An 11,497-nucleotide genomic window follows, 5' to 3' on the forward strand; every position below is an offset into this window, starting at 1 on the left:
CGCAGTTGTCGCACCACGGTGTCACGGCTTTTTCCAATAATGATTGTTTCATTCAGTCGCGGAAGACATCCATTTCCATACTCGAGGCAGTGGTGCGACCCGGTGCCATTCTTAATGAAAAAATCATGTGTTAATTACCGCCCTTAGGCGGTCGTTTATACATCGGCCGGTTTGTCCCATGTACACCTTACCGCAAGTGAACGGTATTGGGTAAGTGGCACCAACTTTGCAGTCCACGTACTGTGCACCGTACTTCTTTTCGCAACAACTTGTTTTTCTTTTCCCGTTGATGCGCTTACACAGGCTCGCCAATTTGCACGGCGCGGAGAACGCAATGGGCACATCATATTCTGTGGACACACGCTTTATATTATGGGCCACTTTGTGAATGTAAGCCACAAAGTGGCTTGAAGTAATATACACCAACTAACCCAACAACATATTCTACTGAAATGCCAATCTTGACCATAACTCCGCCACGCCCCTCGTACAATACATGAATGGGTGTTGGGAAAAGGGCGTCATACCGCCGGAATGGAAGACGGCAGAGGTTCATTTAATACCTAAACCGTGAAAGGAGCCAAACATCGAGAATCTCCACCCAATGCCATTAACGTCCCTCATATGAAAACTACTCAAGCACGTCATCCTCTGTGACCTACAACTATACATAGAAGATACCGGCCAAATTCCTAGGTCCATGTACGGATAAAGACCTAGTCTGAGGGCACAAGATATTCTTCTTCAGCTCAAAGAGGAAGTAATGATGCAGACCAATAATCACACGCCTAAAGCAATTCTCGCTCTTGATTTTAAAGGGCCGTTTGACAATGTAAGCCATCCAACGATCTTGATCTCAATAACCTCCACTGCAGAGCCAGAACATACAGTGACATCACGGATTTTCTTACCAATCGACAAGCAGTCCTGAAAATCGGTGACGCACAGTCACCTTCCATCCATGTTGGAGGCCACGGCATGCCACAGGGCGCAGTTCTTTCTCCACTGCTATTTAACATCGCCCTTATCGGCCTTCCCGAATTATTAGATGCCATCCCTAAATTTCGCCATGGCCTGTATGCCGATGATATAGCGTTATGGACGGGCACAGGATCGGTAGGGGAAATGCAAGATCGTATTCAGCAGGCTGCTGACATCGTACTAGCTTACGCAGCCAAGTGTAGTTTGTGCTGCTCTCCACAAAAATCTAAACTTCTCCTTGTCTGGAAACGCCAAAGAGGAAACAACAGGGCCCATTCATCCAAAGTACACTTGACGGAGCTACGATTACGCCTTCCCCACACATAAAGATACTGGGGATGACCTGTCTTACCCATTCGCCACCTCACTCAAACAACAGGAAAAATTGTTCAAATGCTCTGCCGAATAACGACGAAGACTAGAGGGAGGAAGGAAGCGACACACTATGACTTGTCCAAGCCTTCATCATCTCTTGCATCAATTACACCATCCCGTATGCGATCCTCTCCAAAAGCGACGTAAAGAAACTTAATAAACTTATTCGGAAAGCATATAAACAAGCAATTTGTCTCCCCATCAGCAAGGCCATGGACAGACTCCTCAAACCTAGAGTTTATAACACGGCGGAGGAGCTCATAGAGGCTCATCTGGGAAACCAGCACCACCGTATAACGACCACACGAACAGGACGCCAACTGTTTGATCGCCTGGGATACAATACCCCAGAAGAACCAGGTAATCGTGCAATAGACATACCCGCAACCATACGGCAAAATATCTGTATGGCTCCCATCCCACAGAATATGCACCCTCAGTTCCATCAAGGAAGGCGTGCGGCGAGAGCACAGGCATCAGAAATAATTCACGAATCCAACTTCAAAGATGTTGCGGACTACGCTCGCATGGATACGATGATAGCTGTCGTCACCACATGCACCGAACACGTCGCCAGTGTGACACTTACTAGAATCAACACTACCCAAGCAGAAGCAGCAGCCATCGCTCTTGCCATCGCCCACACCTCAGCCGATACAATCATTACTGACTCCCAGGCAGCATGCCGAAGCTACAAACGCGGGAAAATATCAAGACCAGCTGCAAGAATCCTTCTCCAGCGAGCCCCTCAACGCAAGATTCGTCTGGTTTGGGCCCCTGCCCACTCGTCCCTTCGTGGCAATGTCATGGCCCACACGACAGCCCGAGAATTAGCCTACCGGGCACTTCGAGGCGACTGGCTACAAGCGGCACATCCCCTAGTAACCTAACAAAGCATCACACAGCACCACAAGTGCGGTAGGCAACAGTATCCTCCTGCCCACCCGTCCCTCACCAAGAAACAGGTGCACAAACTCAGGCTTTTGCAGGCAAACAGGTTCCCATACTTATCTAAACTTCACGCCATCAACCCCACCCTCTACAGCGCCACCTGCCCACACTGCAGCGTGATCTGCACTCTCTACCACATGATGTGGCTGAAAAATTCTAAATGTTCACCCAATCCCCAATCCTTCCCAGAGCAGTGGGAGAGAGAACTGGCCAGCTCCAGCAGCGAAACGCAGCTTCGGCTGGTGGAACATGCGGAGAAGGCGGTAAGCTCCAACGGGATCCTGAAATGTAAAATCCGACCACGTGCTCTCCCTTTTTTTGCAGAATAACGTTTACTCTCTCTCTCTCTCTCTCTCTCTCTCTCTCTCTCTCTCTCTCTCTCTCTCTCTCTCTCTCTCTCTCTCTCTCTCTCTCTCTCTCTCTCTCTCTCTCTCTCGCACGCGCACGCGCACATGCATGGGCGCGCGCGCTACGTCGCAGCATTACGACACAGCCGATGGGCTAGCTGTCGCTCTAGCAGACCGGCGGATCCCTTACTGCAATTTCCGTCCCCCAAGAGGCCTGTCGACATTTTCTGTACGGCAGAGTAGGTCACCGCACACTTCATGTACTGCTCGAGCTGAAAGGCGCAGTATTTAAACCCTATGAACAACCACCTATCATCCATCATAAGACCGGGTGGGCGCCGGGACAAGCAAGGATAGAAAGTGGTCACGGTAGCTCGAGGCTATACCTCAAAACGAGCAGCCGAGGAACCCGACGTCGAAGAACGTATGCCCACCCCCACGGGATACTCGGCCACCTTAGCATGCTGCAGAGGGACCAGAAAGAGATACCTTTTGCCACGATGATCACGGAAGAGGGCAGAAGCCACCGAAAAGAAACGGCTGCAGAGAGGTACATATGATTCCCTAGCTTAAACCTACCCCACTCGAGATGTAGAAACACGTTCATGGTGCAGTCCAAATGCCCCACTCGGTCACACAGACATGCCAGAACACAACGGAATGCCAGAACACAACGACTGTCCCCAAATGAAGGAACGCTTTTTTTAAAGCAATGGGCGGAGGCACTGGTGGCCAGCAACCGGTGCAAAGACCGGATGGGGCTGGTGCAGCCGGCCCGCAAGGCAGCAGAGACCATTGGCGCCGTAACGCTGTATCAAGGTTGCCACCCCCTGGTGGACCCCAGCGGGAGCTGAAGCATCACGGCAAAAGACCCCGGTGGAATTTCTCCGAACCCCGACATTTCGTTATAAAGGTGTCAGCCATGCAATACGAGATTTGCCGCTGCTGTTGGTTTTTATATATGCTCCAGCAAAAGGCGCAAGGGCCGTAAACCATCTGTTCGTGAAATTTAGATGGGGGGAGGGAGCAGAATTTCATTTATTGATTTGATTGATTGAATATGGGGTTTAATGCGCCGGCGCTACACAGGAGATGATGCGCGCTGTAGTGGAGGGCTCCTGATTAATTTTGACCACCTCGGGATCTTTAACGCCGAAATATTGAGCACACGGGCGTTTGGCTAATTGGAATGGCTAAGTGATGCGGTTAGCTTGCTTGAATGAAATTCACACACAGGCCCAATGTTGAAGAATATCAAAGCGCGTTTATGAAGAGAAAGATGGTTAAAGGCGAAGCCTTCTCCAATGCAACATCAGTCGAAGTCAAAGTCCTAAATCCAAACTGCTTCAACCGTGTCGGAATGGCGCAATCGGGTAGACGTCGGCTTCATAATGCGGGGTACTAGGTTCAATTCTGACCACGGGAAGCATTTTAGGGTCGAAGCCCCTTGGGGGCTGGGGCTGTTGGCGCCTCCTGTCGTCGTCGGCGTCGTCGTAATCGTCGTCTCATGTAGTCACGGTACTAAAACACCGGGAAACTCGTTTGCGCCTCGCGTTAGAACGTAACTCGTACTAAAAAAAACACCGAGACACTTGTTTACGCCTCGCGATGGAGCGCTTCGTAACGCGTACTAAAAAAACACCGGGGCACTCGTTTACGCCTCACGTTAGAGAGCTTCGTGCTTCAAAGACAAGAGACTTTCACAGCAAAGCTGTATACCTCTACTCCCAACGGTTTCATCTTCGTTGGCAGGAACGCCAAGGCGGCAAGAATACACTTATACACTGCATGCTCCGCCCCTACCCAGGTTTCACGTTAAGGGGTATTCACACGACGGAGCGTTTCAGCGGAGAAATCCGAGGGAGGTCGTGACGTCACCGCAGGCGGACCTCCGCTCGGCTAGCTCCTTCGCTCACACGGAGGATGCGACTTTCGGACGGACATCACTGTTTGCAGCCGCCTATCTCGAAAGCATAGCTGCCGTAGCACCGCCGATTCCGCGACGGCGGCAATTTCTGTTAAGCGCATACGTGCTGATCTTGTCAACCGACCAAAAATTGGTCGTCGACGCGATGCAGGTGCTGCCGCGCGGAGAACGGCGCGCGACGTAGTAGCAGCCGACCGGCCCACCTACAGGCCCGCATCACAGAACAGGGAGGATTTTAGAGAAGCAAAGGTCTAGCTTTGCCTGTAGTGCCAGAAAAAGCGTAGTGGCGGCGTCGTGAACTACCCAGTACGCCCGCTTGATGGCGCTGTAAACACGGCTTTGTAAACATGGCGGATGCTTTTTGCACAGGCCGCTTGAGCTCCTTAATAACATGGCTGCCCTCGCACGGCGGCCGCCGGCTCGCTGCTCCACGGCCGGACTCGACTCTCCTCCTCCCGCGCGCGAAAGGGGCGTCGAGTCCGGCCGTGGCTGCTCCTGCTGGCTGGCACGCTGGTCGCGTGTTTACTTGCGCCGCGCTAGTGAAGTGATGTTACGCCAGGTGACCAGATGGCCTCGACTGGCACAGACCACAGTGAGCAGCAAGTGAGAACAAATCGTTTATTGACATCCGCAAGTTTACAGAGGCCAGGACATCATTTCATTTCGATCGCTGCAATTGTTCGTCGCTTTCGTGACAACATTTTTTTTTTGCCATAACAACTCGTTCACTTGCGCTAAGATTTCGAACGAAGGGCACAAATGAAGTATTGACGGCGACAACGGTTTCCTTTGCACCGTCTTTCTAGCGGAGTGCATAACACTCACCTTCTGTTGGAAGAATCGAATATTCTGGCCTCGACAGCTGCCTTCCGATGCGGAATTTCCCACATTTGTCATTCCACAAGCACTCAATTCCCGTGTTTTGCCAGTCCTCTCAACAACTGATGGACGCAAAAGCACATAACAGCAATAACAGTCACGAAACCGGTGCTCCGCGCACATTGAAACGGTCGGCCGTTGCAGCGGTTTCAATTTGAATTGGCGGCTTTGTGGTTGCGAATTCAGAAACGAGGTGGTGCACCAGTCGGCTGTTCGTAAAAAGTTGCGTACATTTTTGCTCAACGGATGTTTGATGCGGAACTTGTTAATAGTATTTTTAAATAACACATTGTAAGCGAACTGTGTGGCCTCTTTGAGTCACGGAATGAATGTTTTGTATTCTATACCAAAAGTAACATTTTGCCTGCGCCGTCTGGTGGGCTTGATGGTCGAAAACAGCGCTTTAGGTTGGTCACGTGGGGCGTCGATTTTTACGCCGCCTATAGGGAAGACAGGGAACGTCCAAGCTTGAGAGGCCTGCCCGCATACTGATGTTAGGCTTAACACTGCGGCGAATATTCGATCGCCGCTCTGGCAAGCGGCTCAGGTGACGATTTTTAAAGCAACTTTCCATCACATCATTACCCCATTTCTCGTATACGCAGCTTTGTTTGCGCCTTGGGGAGCAATAACAAGCTGTCGCTCGAGCTACCGGCGCCGGTCTGCGCCACTTCGCAGCCGCGGCCGCCGCTCGCCAAGCGCCCGTGCTGGTGGTATACGCGGCTCCATCAGTGCGCCTGTCATGTGCGCCACGCATTTTCGCGTCCAATGTATTAAGAAGCGATAAAAATAAAGTGCCTGCAACCGCTCTAGAACTTCAGTCGCGGTCAGCTGCCCGACGAGCAGACGAAATCCTGCCGCCTCCGCCGCGGAGCGTCGGAGGGTTTGTAGCTCGCGAGCAGAAGCTCCGATCTCCCATCGGAGGCGGTGCGCCGGAGAGAAACCGTGACGTAGGGGTCACGTGGTGCGCACTCCTAGGAGCGAAACGGCGGATTTCTCTCTCGTGTGAATACCCCTTTAGTGGAGATGGCCCGGGATTTTTTTTCTTTTTTAGGCGCTTGATGGGCCTTTGTGGAAACCCATTGTGGAAGTTGGCTTTTCTGAAGTCCGTTTTGGGCGTAACGAATTGGACTTTGGACTTTGGCTTTGAAGACATTGATTTTGTACCAGAGAAAGCTTCGTGCTTCAACCATTTTTTCATTTCACCCCCGATCATCATCATCGTCAGGCGCTTTGGTGTGAATGGTCGTTATCAGTGAGGCAAAAAAACCTTCGCTTGAAGATGTCAGTTACAGGCTGCCTCGGCCCTCAATGATGTTGTGAGCAGCACCAGTGACGTCGTTATGGAGATGGTTACGTCTGCTCAGAATATAACGGTGCTTGGTTGCCCACTGTTTAGACGAGCGGGAGAGAGAGCGTGGCGACGGACGGGCGAGGAACATGACATTTCGAAGAAACAAACAGAATTTACGGCACCAACATCCCTTCACTCTGACTCCCACTAGCCACTGTCTTATTTGAAGGCAGGTAACTTGCTATCCGAAAACCGCATGAAAGAAATGACTATTCTCATACGTCCAAAAAAACAAGGTATCCAGACAAACTGAGAAAAAAAAGCGAAGCGTAGAGCAGGTCTAAAAGCGCTCAGTGGCATTTCCATTCCCACATATGTCGAAGTTGCAAAGAAAAAGGGAAGGTAGAAGTAGAAACTATTTACAGACAGAAACGACAAAAATTTCTTTGCAACAATGCCCACGCTGTGCGACCCCAGATGATTTGACCTCTTTTTATTGCAACATATCCCTCCTTATAGCCCGGGTTAGTGAGCCTGAATACATTTATGTCAAGTACAAGGCACTTGCACAACTGACAGGAGCAAAAAAAATTGTGGAAGTCGGCTACGGGTGAGATATGGGTCCTACACAATGCATCGATGTTTCGCACGAATTCCCTGCTTTCCCAATCCAATTCAACTGCTTCCAGACGAGTTTGAATCCCTGACACACGCGTCCTGAGTTCATAGTAGCTTTTGTGCTCGCCTGTTTCTGATTTCCACATCTCCGCTGCAATTTAACACTGAAGGCATGACAGATTTGCTCTAGAGGCCTGGCAAACACAACACGCATGAATTTCTTTCTCCATCATTTTATATTTGCTTATTATTATTATTATTATTATTATTATTATTATTATTATTATTATTATTATTATTATTATTATTATTATTATTATTATTATTATTATTATTATTATGTACACAGCCTTGAAGCCTTCTTTTAGAACGAGGGCAGCGTAAGTGTCAGATCGCAAAAATCAAAATCGATCTCATTAGAAGTACACATTCGTAGGTTAACGCGGAGCCGGCCTGCTAATATGCTTGACTATACCTGAGAGAGTAACTTACGCGCACACACTCGGATCGAACTATAGTCCTTGTTCCATTAGAACGAAATTTTTCTCACAGGTTTTTCAGTTCTCTGCCTGGCACAAGAAAAGGAGCGTGAGAGAGAGGAAACAAAGGGCGGGTACGAGCATCTGTACAGCGCGTTTATTTCCTGCAGTCTCCGTTTGTCGCGCTCCTCCTCAAATATAAACCCTTCCAACACACCCAACACAACCTCTGCGGCATTCGTGCGCTTCTTGTAATGCTCTGCCCCATGGGCGCATCACGAATGAGGTGTCTTTTTTTTTTTCCTTGCAGATAATAACTTTAACCCGGCAGTACCGCAGCAACGTCGTGACAAGGAATAAGAAATCCTGCCTTAGCGCGGCCAACCCCGAGAGGAAATGCGAAGCTAGGCGCGAACAACGGGGTGTGAACTCACACAACGCAGCAGCAGCAGCAGCAGCAACAGCAGAGTCGCGTCTCTCCATGGATCCCCCCTGGCGTCCTGTCGGTGTTTGCCCCCGGCGTGTCGACCGCGATCCGGAGCTCGAACACCCCGCGCTGGCACTGCTCGGGAAGGCCCGAAACGGCGATGCTGCTTCGTGCGCCGCCGGGCCCGGGGCTGGACGGTCGGAGGCGCCGGCACAGACTGCGGCCCGCAGCCATCGGCAGCCGCCGCACCACGTGGTGGCCGCCCTCTCCCCCCGCCCCGCGTCTCCCTTCACGCAGTCTCCCCTTCGCGGCCCACCAGAAACGAACAGCTGCTCCCTCGCTCCGACGAGCGCGCACTGGGGAGAGGCGGCGCCAGTTTTGCTTTATATCACCGTAGCCGGGTTACACAACCCGCGCGTGAAAGGGCATAGCGATACTTTATTAGAGTGGTCGAACATTTGGCCTACGCTAAAAATAGTAAGCGATGGCTGAATCGTTTTAACAGCCTTTTCAGGAATTGTTTTCATTATATAATGCCGTTTGTGCCCATCAGTTTCGCTGAAACAGTTTGGTTTTCCCCATTACAACATTACAACATTTTCCCCCTTGCCCCGTTACAACATTTAAGAAACGATATACTTTGAGTATAGCAAAAGAACCGGGGGAAACTACTTCTGTCCTATAAATGTTGTGGGGAGGTGTTTGAAACAGCTGCATTCCAGTTGAGGCCTTATGCGCAGAAGCTTTACCTGGGCTGTCAGGCATAGCGTACAGAAGGATTACTAATTTGTACAGCCCCTGTGTTTTATCCATACGCCTCTGTACCAATTCCTTCATAGAGATGATTCTTTCGTTTTCCTCCTTCAAAGAGAAAATTAACATTGATTTTTTTTTTGCTGCGAGATCTCTAGTTGTGCCACTTGCCAAAACACTACGCAGCTTCATCCACAGCCGCTTCCTCCCGACACGGTTATAACGAGCGGTATTTCAGCTGCTCTGGCCTTTTCCGCCGTGGCGTAGTTTCTCGGTCTTTTTTTTTTTTATTCAGAGTTGTTTCCACGGGTGGTATCCGTGAGGGGGGCAGAGATATAGGCACAATGCCTGACAAAGCCTCTGCCCCCCCCACAGTTCAGCGTAGAAGGTAATGCAGAAAACGTATCCTCAAGCACGCAACAAAGGACACGCGATACACAGTGCTTAGAATAGGACATTCAAACATTTAACATCATGTTGAATAGAACTCAAACAATAATTTAAAAAAGAAAACAACAACAACAAAAACTCGGAACGATTCCATGTCATGCACAAACACAAAGAGTACATTCCAAGTACGTAACAAAAGGCACGCGTTACATAGCATTTAAAATAAAAGAAAACAACCCGATGAATACATTTAAAATTTGAAAAACATGTCACACAATGCGAAAATTTGTGTTTAAATACACAAGGCACATTTCAAGCAAATTAATTTTCACAGTTCTATGCCGCTGAATACACGACACCATTTCCAGTCATAAACCTTCTGCATGCACATTTGAAACTTTGAAAAGACCGATTAAAATCAATACATTTATCACCCGTGACTGGGGCCTGGTGCGTCGTCACCCATAGCGATGTGGAATGAAGCTCTGAGCCCACGCGACGACGTATACAAGGCGCGGCCAGAACGTTATACACTGTCGCTCTTCCTCAGAACCCTCCCCCGGTGGCTGCTGCTTCCCTTTCCCGGCGCGCGATACGTCGTCTTTTTTCAGAACGTTTTTCCGGCGCTGCTGTTTCCCTTTACCGATGCATACCCCCGATTTTCTGTACACTATTCTGTACCTCCCAACTCTATATGAAACGTAAAGATCTAAAGGTTTCCCCCTTCAAACCCGTCCTACGTGCGAGACCAACCGGAGCAAAAGAATGCTGAGCCAGTAAGAAAGAGAAGGGCGCGCGTCTTTCTTGCTGGCAGAAGCGTCCCTGCCTTTAATATGCGCTGTCTCGTTTGAATGTCCCTCATCGCGAAACACCGCGCTAATTCCAGGAAAGATATAAAAAAATTAGCACCGTGCCATGTTAAACAAAAGAAAATTAACGTTATTTCATATCGTTTAACCTATGGTCCTGTTTCGTTTAACTAATTAAATTTTCGTGTAAATTGCGCGTTGTACGTTCATAGCAAGTCGTTTAACTTCTCAGTGTAGCCGAGAGGAAAGTGCGCTAATAAATCTATATATAAAAACCTGGAACAAACTGTGGGCGGTTTATGCCTTGGCTAATTGGGATATGCACAACCCCTTTAAGAGCACTCTTGCTAAATTAACCCCCAAAGCGTAGCAACCAGCCCCCGCGCTAATCTCGAGTTCACCCCGTGAATCACCGCTATTTATATCATACAATATCAGATGTGTGCCTCATTACAATTGTCGAAAAAAGTATTCTGGCGATAATGGGTCGTTGTGCATGCCCACGCGTACTTAGGTTGCGACGGAGCACCATCATCCGCACAGCACACTACTCAGTAATGTGAGGAGCGCAATGAGGACCTCGCTTCTCGCATTATTCAGAAGCGGAGGCTCTTCATCAGAAACAGTGCCTGATAGGAGAGCGGAAGAAGGGCTGTCGCTCTTCTGCGCCGGGATGTTTGCCTGGGTGTTACACCCCCTCTGAAGGATGAAACTGACGCCTGCTTCGTGTATGTGTGGAGATTTATGTTTGTCTCCTGCAGAGCTGTGCCATTTGGAATCATGCATATCCATCGGTTAAAACCATCTGCCCCCACTCATTCCATTCGTGCGATAATTGATACGAATATTCGGCATCACCCTGCATATTAACCAGTGCTGTAATTAATCATAACTAGAGACCGGATTTTAGGCAAATACCTATTCTGTCCTTTGCGCTCCTATCGCGGCATTTTGATTAATGAGCACATATTAGAAGGGCTTTTATGCTGTTTTTTATAGTTCCTATAAATGCCTGCTATGGCGTTTCTGCCTAAATCTCTATAAATGCCCATAAATGTCTATTTTCAATGCGTAGTTTCAATATCGGCGCCTACGTGAACACTATCTAGCCTCAAGTTTCCTTTCGGGTGCTCTTTGAGATCGTTATGCACGTTACCGGGCGGCATTGACTGTGCCGAACCCTATAGGGCTCAACCCAGTCCTCCAGTTCAACCAAACCCCGGAAAATAACAGCTAGCACCAGTGGAATGGGACTGTTATTCTTAGC

At 49.3% G+C, this 11,497-nt stretch overlaps 1 protein-coding gene across 1 annotated transcript in view; it reads right to left on the bottom strand.

The window, feature by feature from the left end:
• The window catches only part of LOC144154118 (Golgi-associated plant pathogenesis-related protein 1-like), a 115,059-nt gene extending 106,202 nt beyond the window's left edge, over window positions 1-8,857 (bottom strand). The window contains exon 1 of the mRNA XM_077685822.1: window positions 8,286-8,857. Coding sequence (XP_077541948.1) covers window positions 8,286-8,512 — 227 coding nt within the window. The 5' untranslated portion in view covers window positions 8,513-8,857. The remainder of the gene's footprint in view (window positions 1-8,285) is intronic.
• Window positions 8,858-11,497: the final 2,640 nt, after the last annotated feature.

Source organism: Haemaphysalis longicornis, unplaced genomic scaffold (assembly GCF_048455015.1).
Source record: "Haemaphysalis longicornis isolate Haplotype H1 unplaced genomic scaffold, Haemaphysalis longicornis Haplotype H1 scaffold_1, whole genome shotgun sequence".
NCBI classification, from domain to species: domain Eukaryota; kingdom Metazoa; phylum Arthropoda; class Arachnida; order Ixodida; family Ixodidae; genus Haemaphysalis; species Haemaphysalis longicornis.